We start from the raw sequence: 16,572 nt of genomic DNA, 5'->3' as shown, positions 1-16,572 counted from the left end.
AGTTCTTGGCATTTGGTAGATGCTCATTAAATTATGTTATTGAAATCATCATCATCTTTTCAGAATGACCCTACATATTTGGTACTATTATAATCCTAAATCCATAGATAACAAAATTGAGGCTTAGAGAGTTTTGTAACTTTCCCAGTATTGCACAGAAAATAAATGGAAAAATAGAGATTCAGTCCCAGGTTTTCTGATGCTGGAACCCAGGCATTTAACCACTACATTGAACCACTAAAATATTATTAATATTTCTAGGTTATTTCAACAATTCAAAAATATTTATTTAGAGAAATTTTTATGTGCCAAGTACTAGTATGTGCACGTGGGAAACAACAGTGCAAAAATAAAAACAAACAAGAATCTCTGCCCTTGTGAAGTCTAATGAACATCAGTGGTTTACTGGTATATGGAGACTAAATAGTTAAAATAAGGATTTCCCTGGAAAGCAGACACATGCACTCAAACAGTATATGCAAATTGTGTACACATACTTAAACACTATAAACAGACATATTCACTGGAGATGACCCTTATAACTGTTTACCCCTCTTCACTAATTCATTTGACCATTGCTGCTATTTCTGAGTATCTTCCACGCTGCCAGGGCCAGCTGATATCCATGGCATGTATCAAATCTGTGGGGCAGTCAAGAGAAGACAGAAGTAGCAGGATGGAACAGCTACGTAGCTGTGTGTAGGAAGCCAGAGCTAGTGGTAGCAGATGGTCCTGGCATGAGAGGAAAGCCGACAGGCACAAAGGACGGCCTGATGTAACCCTGGGAATCCCAGGAGGGGTTGGAGAAGGCCATCTTCGCAGACCATATACTAGAAATCGAGCCTGTCAGTTGCAGGGAGAGCAAGTGAGATCTGTGTCCTACTGCAGAAGCTGTGCGTGCTAGAGTCTAGGCATCCTCTCACCCCACCCGATCTGGGCTCCAGTCCTTGATCTGATGAAGAGTGAACGCATTCTGCCAAGCTTGCCCTGGGCTTTGCCCTCTCACTCATTCTTCCATGCCAAATAATGGTCAAAAGAATGACTTTTTCCTGGGTTAGAGCTCTATTAGCTTTAGCTCAAGAAATAGAGTAGCCCGAACATTCACTCAATGTTGAATCAGTCTCTTTCTTATTTCTTATCAGTTGCCTTCTCTGGAAATAAATTAGGAACAGGGAAGCAATGAAAGAGGATGGACTTTGTTATTTTCTAATCTGCATTTCTACATCAGGCTCCATTACTTCTTACTTATGTCATATATAAAATTACCTCATCTTCAAATTCAGTTTTCTCCTCTGTAAAGAGGGCAGAATCATACAAACAGTTCATGATGGTTGAGAAAATGAAATGAAATAATAAATGTGGAGTACCTAGTAAATACCCAATAAAGATTCATTTTCCTTCTCACATTTAGAGACAAGAATCATCTTTAGAAAGAGTAGAATAAGTCCGGTGGCTGACTTTGAATGCTTAAATGTCTGATGCCCTTCTTTCTCCCAGAATGTCAGACTGGTGGAATCCTGCCCTGCGGAAACGCATGCTGAGTGATAGCGGGCTGGGAATGATAACTCCGCATTATGAGGACTCAGACATGAAAGATCTTAGCCACTCCCGTGTGCTACAGTAAGAGCTCTCTCTCTCTGTTCTTTTCCTGAGCGCCACTGTGATTGCTGGGAGAGGACTGCATGGGGTCCTCACCAATGGTAGGGCTTCTCTTTTCAGTGGTGCTCAAGCTGTCTCAAGCTGTGTCACCCTGTGGTTTGCCATTTTATTCACCTTGCTCATTTTTATCCACCCCAAGCTCCTGATGGAGCTTCACTTTCCATTTCTCTTGCTCCTGAGCCACACTGAGACCCTGTGTGTGGATCTGTAAATACTTTCAACCTCACCAGTGTGTGCTTTACCAGAAACCAGTGTTTTCCACATGTCCCAGTGTTTGCCACATCGTGAAGACATGCGTGAGAGTGATCATGAATAGTTTGGAAGTGACGTATAGTTTTTCGTTTGTGGGAACATTTTGACTTGCTGTTATAGCTCTCTTTCATTTGTCTCCAGTCCTGAGCCTGTGGATGTATGCTGTATGTAATATTGCCAAGTGGTTTTGTTGCCTAAAGTGGAGTGTTGCTCGTGTATGGTTTCAGTCTCTCTGGGTAAACAATGCAGCATGTGTTCATAGATCAGAATAGTAGATCTGATCATGGTCAGAAAGTAGGATGAATGTTGGAGGTTTACAGCAGTGTTAGTACATTTGTGTCCGGTGAATCTTCCCTCCTGTCATTGCTCATTGCAGGAGCAGGTTCTAGGGCAGTCTGTGGTCATGGACACACTCATTTTTACCTACTGTCTGACTTAGGCAAGTCACCCGTCTCAGAGGTTATACAAGTTCATTGCAATTCATGAAATTAGGCTGATTTCCAGTCCTATCCGAGGTGCTAATCCAATAGGGACAATGGCTTGTAACCATGCGTTCTTACCACTTTTACAAAATAACAAGATTACTAAGATTCTGAGAAGCCTAGGGTTAACTGAAGAGGCAAGACAATGCATTGTTTCTAAAGGAAGACCGGAAACAATTTCAGTATGACAAAAGGGAGAAAAATGAGAAATCTGAAGCTAATTGTTTCGTTGGTAAAGGTTCTCCTCCGACACCCCAAGGGCAAAAGGCGACTTCATTTTAATTGCTTCTCTGTACTACTTCCTATTTTGTTGTGTGAAGAGTGGAAAAGAAAAAGTGAATTACTGTGGATTTTCCTTTGTAATTAAACCATGTTGTTAGTTTCTGATAGCATTTTGATTGCTTACAATCCAGAGTGTTTTTCCATTTCTTTTTTATATGGAATTGAGGCTTGTGAACCAGGGTGAGTCATCGGTCCATTGATGGCTAAAAAAGTGACCATCTAGCTGTGGGCAGATTTATTTGAAAATTAGAGTTTTAATTAGCCGCAGAAATAGAAATGAAGCCTAGACAAACCAGATGCGTGTTTTAGTTGTCCTTGTATACAGGCTATTCAAGAAGTAGAGGATGGTTTCAATCTGGTTTCCTCTGCTCTGTTTTTTCTATATGTAGTATATTAATGTAGATGTCCTCATATGTGGAGTGATTTTTTCTAAGATGGTAAATATTCTTCCTGAGAATCACAAATAAACGTACCACTTTATATAATAGCCAAATTCTTAAAACTCATATCAAAATCAACTCTGACTTTTTATTGGGGTTATATTATCCTTTCAGGGATTTCTGTTAATTCTTGATTGATCTTCCATTGGCATCTATCAGTTTTCCTGGTCATTTATATTACCTTAGTTCTTAAATGCGCTAAAGCAGCTGACTCTTTTTAAAAAGTTTTTCTGCCAAATCACTTAGAAAACAAACAGAGTAACATTCAAGCGTTCACCTCTAGCCTTTGTGTCTTTCCAGCTGAATCTCCAGACATCTCAGAACAGAGACAAGTTGTCCCTACTGGCTCTGTCTGAATCCTTGACTCAAAGAATACACGAGCATAATAAAATGGTTGTTTTAAATCACTTTAAAAAGTAAATACTTTGCCTTACCCCAAGTTGTCTATTAATTCTTTAAAAAAATTTTGTGTCAGTAATTCCTTAGGAAGAACATCTCTTTATTTCCTTCAGAGATCATCTCTGATACAAATAGGTCTAGTTGCAGTTATGGAATAATGTAATTATATAACATATTATATAAATATGTAATATATAATAATGTCAGTAATAGCTAGTATTGGTAGAATACCTCCTACTTGCTTTGTACCGTAGTTAAACTATCTTTAATTCTTTCAACAACTTTTTAAAACTCACTATTGCTTAACCAATGAGTAAACTAAAGACTCAGAGTTCAAAATAGTCATCTTAGATCACCCAAGATAAGAAGTGTGGGAACTGTGGTTTGAATGAGGTTGGCGTGACTTCTGAATCCATGATTTTTTTTTTTTTTTTTTGCGAGGAAGATCAGCCCTGAGCTAACATTTGCCAATCCTCCTCTCTTTGCTGAGGAAGACTGGCCCTGGGCTAACATCCACGCCCATCTTCCTTCACTTTACATGGGGCGCCGCCATAGCATGGCATGGCTTGACAAGCGGTGTGCATCAGTGTGCACCGGGATCCGAACCGGCGAACCCCAGGCCACTGCAGCGGAGTGCCTGCACTTAACCACTTGCGCCACCAGGCAGGCCCCAAAGTGACAATTATTTATTTATTTATTTTTTTTGTGAGGAGATCAGCCCTGTGCTAACATCCGCCAATCCTCCTCTTTTTGTGCTGAGGAAGACGGCCCTGGGCTAACATCTGTGCCCATCTTCCTCCACTTTATATGGGACGCCGCCACAGCATGGCTTGCCAAGCAGTGCGTCGGTGCGCGCCCGGGATCCGAACCAGCGAACCCCGGGCCGCCGCAGCGGAGTGCGCGCACTCAACCGCTTGCGCCACCGGGCCGGCCCAGAATCCATGATTTTTTCACCATACTACACTGTCTTCCCAAAGGGCCGGTGCAAAGGCAGGGTTCCCAGAGCCCCACTTCCCTGGAAAGATTTACTTGAGTTTCTGTTTTTTTTTTAACATTTGTAAAGTGAAAAATTATACAGTATAGGGAGATGAAGTATGCACATTATTTATATATGACTACAAATTTATCCAAAAGTAAATATAGTTGAGAATTAATTTTAAAGCAGGTTTTTTTGCATTTAAAAAGAAATTGAAATAAAAAATGAGATAAACTTTTATTTAAAAATTATTAAATATATAGTAAATATGCCCCAATCTAAAAAAGTACAAAAATTATATTAAAGATGTTCATGTGCCAACCACCCTGATATATCATGTTATGTTTTACATTACTGTTTACATTAGGTCTTTCTTTCAATCCATAAACAAACAGAGTATCATTAAAATATAAAATTTTAGGGGTTTTTTTTTTGGTTTTGTATTATGTTATCTTTTTACTTTTCATCACCTGTATCAATGCATACACTTTTGTAACTTGCCATTTCATTCAACATCATATTTAAAAAATTCATTCATATCGATATGTGTAGATTTTAAATAATTATATTTGATGTAGAATATTACAATGTAAATATGTGATGATTTTTTCATTTTTTAAAATATTATATGATTTTAAAAAATGCAGTGAGCATCCTACTACATTTTTGTGTTGCAGGGTGTGTATATGCAATTTCCCCTTTACTTGATATTGGAAAATTTACCTTCCCCTTAGGAATATTTAAGAATCAGTGTGTGAAAAGAGCCTCAAGAATTGTTGTAATATTCTAGGTATGATTGGCATCTGTTGCTTTCAGCTTTAATGCCCCAGTCGACTTGGAGATAGGAAAAGTTCAATTTTAACCTCCTGTTCACAGTATTAAATAACCCACTATATAAAAAAATCAAAAGAGAAATTTTAAATTCTTAGAACTGAAAATACACTCTATCGGAATTTGCGGGACTCTGCTGAAGTGGATTTCACAGAACAATTTATGACTCTGAATTCATTTATCAAGGGAAAAAGCGATTGCATACAAATAAAGAATTCAATGTGATAAAGTGGAAAAAGAATCCCAGAGTAGAGAACAAAGAAACAAGAAAGAAGAAAAATAATAAAGACAGAAATCAATGACAAGGAGAATAAAACAAAATGGATGATTAACCAAGAATAAAATTTTAAAAAATGATTCTTTACAAAGGTAAATAAGAGAGACAAAGTTCTGAGAAGACTGATTTAAAAAATAAATAAAGGGCTGGCCAGGTGGCGCAGCGGTCAAGTGCGCGTGCTCCGCTTCCGCAGCCCAGGGTTTGCAGGTTTGGATCCTGGCACGCACCAACGCACCGCTTGTCAAACCATGCTGTGGCGGCGTCCCATATAAAGTAGAGGAAGATGGGCACGGATGTTAGCTCCGGGCTAGTCTTCCTCATAAATAAATAAATGAATGGATGAATGAATTAATAAATATGAGACAGTGGAAAGATTGCAACTACAATGCTTTCCCTAGCTCCTTCTTCCTCCCTGGCACCCAGTGTGCACCTGCTTGGGTCGACCTTCTCCTCTCCAAATCTAAGTGACCAGCTCCCCTTGGGTCTTTGCAGGGTTTTCTCATAGTTTTAACTTTAGTTTCTAAGATCCATCAACCTCCCTCCACACAGGGAGAGTGACCTGGAATAAACAGAATAACTTAGATTTCCATTATTACTGGAACTGGTTGCATTTATAATTCCATTTAGAAACATTATAAGTTTTTTAGAAAGATATATATAGGGGCCGGCCCCATGGCTTGGCGGTTGAGTGCATGCGCTCCACTGCTGGCGGCCCGGGTTCGGATCCCGGGCGCACACTGACGCACCGCTTCTCCGGCTGTGCTGTGGCCGCGTCCCACACACAGCAACTAAAAGGATGTGCAACTATGACATACAACCATCTACTGGGGCTTTGGGGAGAAAAAAGGGAAAAAAAGGAGGAGGATTGGCAATAGATGCTAGCTCAGGGCCGGTCTTCCTCAGCAAAAAGAGGAGGATTGGCATGGATGTTAGCTCAGGGCTGATCTTCCTCACAAAAAAAAGAAAGATATATATATATATATTCCGCTTATACACAGGCCCTCTAGGAGAGACTATAATGCCGAAGAAGGATGTACAACACATATAGGGTCTTCAAAACTTATGAACATAGTAAAAAACAATCTTTAACAACTGATTGTGAAATAAATTTGTAAGAGATGGTTGACTCATATTATTACTGTTAGGACCATAATAAATTTGTCTTTAAGTTCAAAAAATATTTTCATTGTCTAAGAAAGTTCTACATAAAATAACATGATTCTGGAAAGACATTTGCCCTTATCATTAATTGTACCACCACGAGTAATGATAACACTGTATATCATTTTTGCAGAAGATTCATAAGGAAGGAATTAACTAAAATTTCAGCAGACAGACTCTATTTGAGTCGTAAGAAAGACTTTTCCCATCTTTGGGATCTGTGAGATAAGAAAATAGGCACTGAATGAAAACTCTAGTATATTCTTTCCAAATTGTCTTTGAGAAAAGGACAGACTTACCTGTGAATCAGATGGGCTAAAGGAAAGCAAGTAAAGAGACTGGGAGGGGCCAGCCCCGTGGCTTAGCGGTTAAGTGCACGCGCTCCGCTGCTGGCAGCCCGGGTTCAGATCCCAGGCGCGCACCGACGCTCCGCTTCTCTGGCTATGCTGAGGCCGCGTCCCACATACAGCAACTAGAAGGATGTACAACTATGACATACAACTGTCTACTGGGGCTTTGGGGAAAAAAAGGAGGAGGATTGGCAATAGATGTTAGCTCAGAGCCGGTCTTCCTCAGCAAAAAGAGGAGGGTTAGCATGGATGTTAGCTCAGGACTGATCTACCTCATAAAAAAAAAAAAAAAAAAAAAGAGAGACTGGGAGGTATTTTTTAGTTATAAGAATAATCTTTTCTAGTTCTTGTATTTTATGGTTTATGCAAAACCCCCAAAATTGACTGAAAGAGATGCACTTTTTCTTAGTATCTCCGAGTCCTAAGCCTGAAAGAGCTAAGATGAAGGTCACACAGGTTAAAATAGAATATCTTGCCACCAGTGTAAGATGCTGGGGAGACAGTGTAGTGAGCCACCCGAGAGCAGATATTCAAGCCAGACATCTGTGTCTAGGCAAGTATCTGTTACCTGATCAGCTAAGGGGGCTCATGGATTTTTATGATCGGCAGGGCATTTCTGCCTCTAACAAGAGATAGTGTTATCAAAATTTGAACTGTAATATATCTAGTCTGATTTATGATTTCATTGGGATTCTAAGAACAGGTTGAGCCATTCAGTCAGTCCTTCATTTATTGAGCAAATAAATATTGAGCACCTTCTAGGTAGGAGCAATTTATATACCTAGGCACTGAAGATGTAAAACTAAATAAGAAATAATTATTGTTTTGAAGGGCTTATATTCAAAGGGGACATATCACATAAACCAATCATTCTAGTTCTCTCTGATAAGTGCTATAATGGATATATGCATAGAGTGTTCTGGAATTAAGAAGAAATAGAATTTGCTACTTCGTCTAGATTTCATGCTTTTATTTTTATATGAAAAATATGAGTGTTTAAGGAGTTAATGAAAAGGTTAGCCTCAAAGGAAAAAAAAAAGACTTTTTAAGGGCTTTGGGCTTATTTTCTTCAGCTTTTGCACATGAGCAGATAAGTATTTGCTTCTTGTCATTATATAACCAGAAATGCCCCCTCAAATAATTCGATGTACTCAATAATAGTTGAGCATCACTTTATCTGATGTGTGTTTAAGGAAGTTTGTACAGCTGACAAGCTATTTAGGGATATCCAAAACACCAAATAATACTTTAAACTGAAGAATTGGCCTTTTTAGTGTAGTCCACAATTCTGAACCACCATATGAAGAAGATAGCCCTGAAATCTTCACCCTTCCAAAAACTTTAGAAGTTCTGGGCTGAACCTAGGAGTAATAGCTTCATTCCCCTCTGGTCTTCAGCTATTTCCTTTACTCAATTTCTTCTTGGAACATTAGGTGATGGCCTGACCCTAATAAAAAGGATAACTGTGCTTATTGTCAAAGCTCTAGGTTGTCAACAGGAAGACAGACTATTGGGCAATGGTTTTGGTTGTGGAAATATCCTTTGAGCATCACAATCAGATAAGAGGGAAAAAATTAATCTTCTTAGTGGGATGCAGGTTTTACTGAAATATATCTTAGAGATGAAATCAGTGCTGACAGGATAGAGACAGTCCCTCGCATCTGTTTCACTAAGATAGTTGGGTCCCATCCTCACTTACCTTTGACTGGTCTAAATCTTGCCCTCTCTAGCTAATCACTCAAGCTGGAAAAACTGCAGTTTAGCTGACATGTATCTCCCTTTCTTCTTCTTTTTCTCCCTGTCTTACCTCCAGTTGTTATCCTCTCTGTTTAGCCAAGCACATGGTAATACTCGGTCCCTTTGTGTCTGCAAAATTATTAACAAGATATTTTGCTGTGTTCTTTTCATAATTGCTCCCCCAACAGTTACACATATGGGGGCCTTAAACCTTTTGTCAGAAATGGAATTGCATTTCCATTTTCAAGTTTGGTTAATGGCAGAGCCAGAATAGAATTCCTTACGCACCAGATCTTATTGTGACCAACATTGAAAAAAAAATTCGCTAAGGTAAACATGCTCTAATATTAAACATCTGTTTTATTTAAAATGATGCCAAGAATTCTGCCCTTTTATTTTCATGAGTTTCAAGTTTTGCCAATGATTACAGCATGAGGAAATATTATTACTGTTAAGTGGCTCTCTTTTTTCATTTGTCAAAGATGGCGGCCTGACCTACTCACACTTAGGAATATTGTGAATGAGAGGGAAAGTTGATTGGATCCTTCTTTAAAGCATGTGAGTTCCTTGGATGGACAAACTGTGTATTGCTCCCTCTGTATCCACAGCCTTTTGCACCATACCTAGTATAGCAGGCATTCAATAAGGCAGGCTTGTTTGGTGAATGGATGGATGTTGGATATTAGAGAAAAGGTGCTCTATCAAACCGAAATAGATATGTGTATTTGTAGGACTATGGTAAACCCAGTTCTAATCATGTAACAATTGTGAAAAAATGATACATAGAATGTTAAACATTTTTGTTAGGCTGTGGAATCCATTTATATATTTCAAATTTTAATATGGATCTGTTTGCTCTAGGGAATTCATTTAGTAAAATAATAAAGATGCCTTGGATCTCTGACTCAGAGAGGTGTTGCACTATTGATGAGCACAGTGGTTTAATTCTTGAAGAGGTTTTGGATATTCTTTAGATGGAGGGGAAGAAACTTGGCACATGGGAAACCATAAACCATCAAAATTTTGTGGATGGAACAGAATTCTGGGATTTCCAGCCAAAGGAGACAAGGCAAAGCCAGAGTATGGGGACAGTATGTGCAGAACAGTGCTTTTCTTGAGTTTCCTAACAGGCAGGGAGCAGTGGAAAGGGCCTCTTAGGGAATTATCAGAGCCTTTAAAAACAAAACAAAGATTTCTCTTTCCTTCCAACAGCACACTCTGGCTTAGGGCATTAAGGAAAGCTAGTAGGAAGATGACAGAGTCTTTTGTGACAAAAACACTTAAGCACCATTCTAAAACTGGGAAGGTGATAACTCCATCTCCCTCTGCGCTCGGAAGTTAGAGTGAGTCTTGTTAAGCCAATATAGGAATGGGAATTTATCTTGTTTTCAGTGGCTATGCTAGAAGTGGGGACTTGGGTGCACAGGGGATCCCCTCTCATTCTTCTATCTTGTGTCCCCATGTCATATGCTGGTGGTGGGGTCACTGTGCAGTCCATTTTTGCAAATGGCCCTCTCTTCCCTGAACCAGTCACTGGATCTTCCTTAAGGGCTTGATGTTGAAATCTCGTCAGTCTGGTAAATAGAGTAGGGATAAAGGGAATGGGATAAAAGCTAAAAAAGAAGTTGGCATAGATGTAGGGGATGTTAGTCCTACAAAATGATGGCACATCACTTCTTGAGGGCCCAGTGTTTCTAAGCATTGGGATTAAAATTAAGTCAAGAGCGGTAAGAATCATCTTCCACAGCATGCTGATGTTGATGCAAATAATCAGTAATCAATCTATAAATCAAAACTGGGGTGAGTTTATTATATGAGCCAATCTCAGGACTGCATAGCCCAGGAGAATGTCTTCAAGGAAAGAAGCAGTCCGAAGATGCAGGGTATACAGCATGGTTATATATGACAGGATATATCTCTTTTTACTACAGTCACAAGATGTTTTGCTAGCACAGCAGGTCAGTGGTCACAAGATGTACACAGTAGGTCAGTATGACCCTTAGTTTCTGGGAAGAAATGTTTGTCTTTAAAGAAATGCTGATGTGGGAGGGAGGCAACATCCCTATCTTTAAAGGCATCATTCTTGGCTTTGGAACATTGTAAATGTTTAAAGCAGATGTACAACGCCTGCTGGACAGGCCACATCAGGCCTTTCTGGAAAACAAGGTCAAACCAAATTAGTTTTAAACCAAATGGCTTCCTTATAAACCCCAATATATTAACTTTTCTTATTGCTTTTCATTTATTCATCACTGGAAAAGAGCGTGCTAACAGGAAGTGGGCCCAGTTTCCGAGGATGAACAATGATTTTTCCTTCCTTTCTGAAAGGGGGCAAATATCCCGAGTTGTCTTCTGTCATGTCATTCTTCGTCACAGGATCCCACCCTGTGGTGTCCATGTTCCTCGGGACACATACGGTGTCACTGGGCTTCCATAGCAGGTTTCGGCATCAGGAGGGAAGGTGGGAGGCAACTTCTCTTCCCCACAGATTGTCTGTCACTTTATAAGTAAGGGTGCCTGTCAGGATCTGAGCTAAATATTTGTTTTTAATTCTAACAATCAGGGAAGAGAGAAGAGGCCATAATTTCTCCCGAATATGACTTTGGTACATCCACCTATGACATGAAGTATTTCTGCATATAAGTCCTCTCTTCTGACCACTGATCCTGGGACTAACCCTTCAAAGGGGCCCTCATCCCCTCTCGTTCCTCTGAAAGTCACCGAGGAATCAGCTCACTACTGGCTCACCACTTTCCCTCCTGCCCACCTCCACAGAGGGGGGCAGAGCCCTCAGGGCACACAGGTGAGGGAGTGCTGGGGAGAGCAGGTGGTCCTAGTGAGCCTCTGTGTCCTACCCCTCTGCTCCTCATCCCATCTGACCTACTTCTTCAGAAGTCAGTTTTTTCAGTGTTCAAATGTCTGTTTCAAGATTTCAGCTGCCTCCTGACAACCTTCTCTCGTCTCTGACCACTTACCTCCAAAATAACCTGTCCATCCTTTTACTTCTTCTTCAAACCCCCACCAAAACTCTTGTTTTCTCAGTGCATCTGCCTTAGATGAGTAGTTTAAGTTGATTTAAAGTATGAATGATAGTTTTGAAATCCTTCCAAAAATGTTTGCCTGCGAATCTCAGGTTGGAGGGCTATTGACCGTTAATCACTCAGTGTGCTCAGGTGTGGGCTCAGGGATGGGAAGAGGATGCCTTTATTGCCATCAGAAATGGAGAGGGGTGTTGGATAGAGTGTGGAACTTCTCTCAGGAACCTCCGGGAACCCCTGATCCCACAACCCTGAGGGCACTGGGACAGGAAATATCTCTACAACATGGAGAAACTGTTTACTAGGAACTCAAGGAGACAAGGACCACATTTTCCCCTTTCCTAACGTTTCTGGCTCTTGTACTAATCACCAAGCATGAGAACAACTACAGCAACAATCATTGCTTTACAGTTTTCTCCAATGCTCTGTGTGATGTTCGTCTCACTCCACAACCCCCTTAGAATCTCCTTCAAAGTGGGATGAAGTGTTATCCGTTCAGTATCTCCCACGACTCCTGGAATGGAGTTAAGCACATAGCAGGGCTCAATGTTCAGACATTGAATTATTTGAATTATTTTCAAAGAGTCTGTGAAGCCCATTTTTACTTCTTGTTCTCAATATTACTATGATTTATGTGGATTAATTTATTATTTTCTTGTAGAGCTCCTTTACTGGTTTTGGTGCTTTATAATTTAGTACTTAGAAACTGCCCTGTTCTTACACACAGAAGAGTTGGGAGGAGATAGACAATTTTCCAATTCTGTTTCCCATGCCAGTATGTTGAACAGGAATACCCTCTTCTGAGAAGTGGGTGAGTGGGAGGAGATGTTGATAGGAGAACTTCTGGAATCTGCTACACTTATGTTCTGGAGAAGTGCCAAAGCATTTCCAAATCCACTTATTTTTTTTTCCCTCCATTTTCTAAAACTAGATTCAGAAGTCCTTATTTGGTTTCATAAAAATAATTAGCTGTGGGTAGGCCCTGGCTCAGTTGCCATGCCCACAAGGTAGATATTGCATATCCTGAATGGTGCGTATGTGAGATGGCCTTTTGTAGAAGTTTCTTGTGTTAACACTAAATGTGGCACTCGTGTGATCTGCCTTCACGATCCAGAGCTTCATGTTTCAATTTATGCTTAACAAAAAAAGCCCACGTTTACAGAACTCCAGATGGATTGTGTCTCCACAGGCGTTGTTGGCCAGGGCTCCCACAGGCGCCGGGATAAAGCTCTTTCTAAAAGGTCCTCCCTACTGCTGCCCCCTACCGGCTCTCTGCGGGTGCATCTCTTTTGGTTGGATTTTAGAATAACATGCCTTTTCTATTCCATGACTCTTTTTAGAAATTAGGCAAGCAACTGTATTGCAAAGACTGATTTCTAATGTGAAGCATAACATCTTTTATATCTCCATGACTGTACTGTATCTAATATATAATTTTTTTCGTGTCTTCTTTGAAATGCTTCCCAGCAATGTTCATATTTTAGATAATAAAGAATGTGACGGTCAAGTTTTCATGCTGAATGAACTTGTTCAGTATTAGTTTTTTCAACACCATCTCTATTTCTTCTCCATGTCCGTCGCCCACTTTTGTCCGTTTCTCCTCATCTCTGCCTACCAATTTCAAAGAAACTCCTTTCCTCTCATTTGGTTGCAGTTCTTAGAGTTGAACAGTAGGTGGCAGTAAAATTTCAAGCTCAAAGGACATGTAGGGGCTTCCTCCTCAGCAAGATGATTTAGGAGGGTCTACGGGAGAAATTGAATCGGACATGCTAGTGGTAAAACTGGTGTTTTCAAAACGCCAAATATAACTAAAGACCGGAACTTATTTACAAAACACAAAAGATATTTCATGTACAGCTCATGTGGTGATCATCGGGTATGTATTTGGGTAGGAGAATCTTAAAGAATAGCAAATTATGAGCGTGAAGGGAATTAGAGAAAATTTACATCAAACGAAGAACTCACCAAACAGCCTTATTATTTGAGTTTTGGGACTTATTTCCTTACCTCCACACAAATGCTCATCTCTCCTTCCTTCGATTTTGCTCTTTCTACACCCTTTCCTCTGTTGCTGGTGAATGTTACCTTTCAGGCTATTTGGCATTCCCTCAAGGGGTCTGTGACCACTTGAATAGAGAGTGTGTTTGTCTTTGTCTCCTTTCAATGCCACTTTGTGTGGTTGCTGTAACTTTCATCTCTCTCCCTCTCATTCTCGCCTGCTCTCTTGTACTGTATGTGCTTTGTTCATTGTCTTAATAGCAATATTCATAATTAGAGGGAGGAAAAGCAGACAAAGGGAGGATTGAATCATTGATGGAGATTCTCAGTGCCAAGGGATTTCTGGTTCTATTTTACCTAGTTAGAGATGCTTTGGGGCTAGAGTAATGGCGGTTAAGATGTTACCTAGATCTATGATCTCACTGTTTCTCCATCAAGCCCTCAAAATGATCTCATAAGCTGGACGTAGCAATCCTCTTGGCAATGCACATCCTTGAGGGAAGCTCGAAGGAGAAAAGCTATTGCCCAGAGATGATCATCTACTGCTTTCAAATCACAGTAAATCATCCGTTGGCTTACTTGATTTAAAAAAAAATTCTTTGTCTATCAGCACTTTCAGGAAATAAATTTGTGTAGCATCATCACTTCAAGGTAAAACAGAAGAAAAATAGAGATGGGGTTTCTGCAGCTGTGGTGTGGACTCTTGACATGTGCCTGGAGGACTGTCCAGCTGGGAAATCAGTTTCCATTTGGACCACTTCTCAGGAGTTTGTTAGCAGATAACTAGCAATAATGGTTCAGGCAGGGAACAGAGTCCAGCCTGGGGAAACTGGCTTAGGACTGAATGTTCCTGATGTTCTTCAGCAGGAATAAGAACATTATCACATGATGGGAGGCTGTTTTACAAAAAGATTGGATTCCACCAAAGTGTGAGAAGGATGGATGAGATAGGCCTAGAGAACTCTCAGGGCTGTGGTAAAGAGAGGGAAAAAAAAAGTTGAATGATAAAAGAAAGAGGGCAAGAACATTCAGAGTTGATATAAAGCTAGAAACCAGAGGCTTCTCTTTTTCTTCCTGAGTAGGGTGGATGATCGCCCCATGCTTATAGGAGGCGCTGTTTTTGCTGTGATCCTCATCCCCAAAACTGGAGGGTCAAGGTGAAAGGCAGGCCTAAAAAGGAAAATTGATAAAGTACATGTGGAGGAAAGAGTTGCTTTCAGTGTGTGTGTTTCTTTGTTCCCCAGCGAAGACTTCACAGCCAAGGAGCGGTTTATTTATTTGTAGTGTGCTGAGTGGAGCATAGAGGCAGCACAGCTTCTAGCTCACCCCCGCCTTCCTCCTTTGTTTTCTGTTATAATTTTATGATGGTCACCACGAAATGAAGGTGCCCTGGCTCCTCCAGCCAGGCTGTGAGTATGAATATCTCAGAGCTCCCCTCCCCATCCACAGTTTTAGAGAAATACTTCGTTGCTGAGTATTTTCGGAATATGAATCTCGGCACTTGTGCCTATGTAGACTCAGCTCTCACATCTGTCCTGTATGTTTATTCCAAGCTCACCTCTATGTGATGACCCATCCCTTGGCCAACTCCCCACTAGGTGATGGTTTAGAAATGCTAAGTAGATGGTATATGTGTTGGGGACACTGGGAAGGGAGATTGACATTCATTTGTGGATGATTCTCTCCAAAAAGCAATAGACTCATGTAGGATGGGTCCCCAGTATTCATCTAATCTATCTTTAAGAAAGATTCTGTCTAAAATGGATGGTCTATTGACCTCCTATCTATCTCCAAGGAAGGAAATGATGTAGACAATCCAACGTAGGACCAACTAGGAAAGTCATGGATGCTATTGAATTAAAGCTATGAGATGAAAAGAAAAACAATACATTATATATAGGCTTTCAAAAAAAAAAAAAAAACAGAGGATAGTTTCATTTAAATAAAAAAACAATTGTCTTAGGATGGGCTTGTAGGGTTAGAGCATTTCACGGAGGTTGCCAAGAAAATGCATATATCTAAAAATGTATTGCAAAATCTTACACCACATTGTAAAGGCTGAAATAGTCATGATGCCCATCATCTCAGTTCTAGATTTATTGATTAAAAACAATAAAATGTCAGAAGAAGTGCAGTACTCCTTAAAGACTTTTTTTACCTTCATAAATATAATATTCTTTTGCTCTTATGGATATGTTGCTACTTTGCTGTAGAAAACTGGGCACCTTTTCCAGTGTCCCTAAGCATGGTAATTGATCTTCTTGAAAGATTAGAGGCCTTGAAGGGAAACTTGCTGATGAAAGGCAATCTAAATAACTATCTTTGAGTTTCTTAGAGATTCCTTGTGTCTTAATAACTGATGACAGGATCTAGATGCTGTGCTGTCCAATATAGTAGCCACTAGCCAATGTAAGCTTTATGTCTCATTCCCTCAGATTCTTGATATCTGCATACATTAATCTTATAAAATTATTCATTCTGAGATGTTATAGCTATATTTAAGTGGATAATTTCATGCTTTCAGACTTTTCCTTGGAAACACCCCTATTCCAGAGGAGAACACACTCACCCTCTTATGGGCCTTGGAGATATTGCCTGAAGCTGACTGCCTGAAACACAGATTTTTTTTTTTACGTTTATTGCTTTATTTTAAGAATTCAAGTGACTTTTGCCTTTGGATCCGTAATATG

General features: G+C 40.0%; 1 protein-coding gene across 9 annotated transcripts in view; it reads left to right on the top strand.

Annotated features, from left to right (window-relative positions):
* Positions 1–16,572, top strand: part of DGKI (diacylglycerol kinase iota) — a 311,737-nt gene that overhangs the window by 240,920 nt on the left and 54,245 nt on the right. For 7 of the 9 annotated variants that reach the window (XM_087431348.1, XM_087431314.1, XM_087431324.1 and 4 more), the window contains one exon: positions 1,498–1,620. The exons of the other annotated variants lie outside the window; for them this stretch is intronic. In XM_087431348.1, the coding sequence (XP_087287474.1) occupies positions 1,498–1,620 (123 nt within the window). The remainder of the gene's footprint in view (positions 1–1,497; positions 1,621–16,572) is intronic. 9 annotated transcript variants of the gene reach the window in all.

This window comes from Ceratotherium simum, chromosome 1, assembly GCF_057802395.1.
Source record: "Ceratotherium simum simum isolate JZ-2026a chromosome 1, ASM5780239v1, whole genome shotgun sequence".
NCBI classification, from domain to species: Eukaryota; Metazoa; Chordata; class Mammalia; order Perissodactyla; family Rhinocerotidae; genus Ceratotherium; species Ceratotherium simum.
This window is presented reverse-complemented; position numbering and strand designations above follow the sequence as displayed.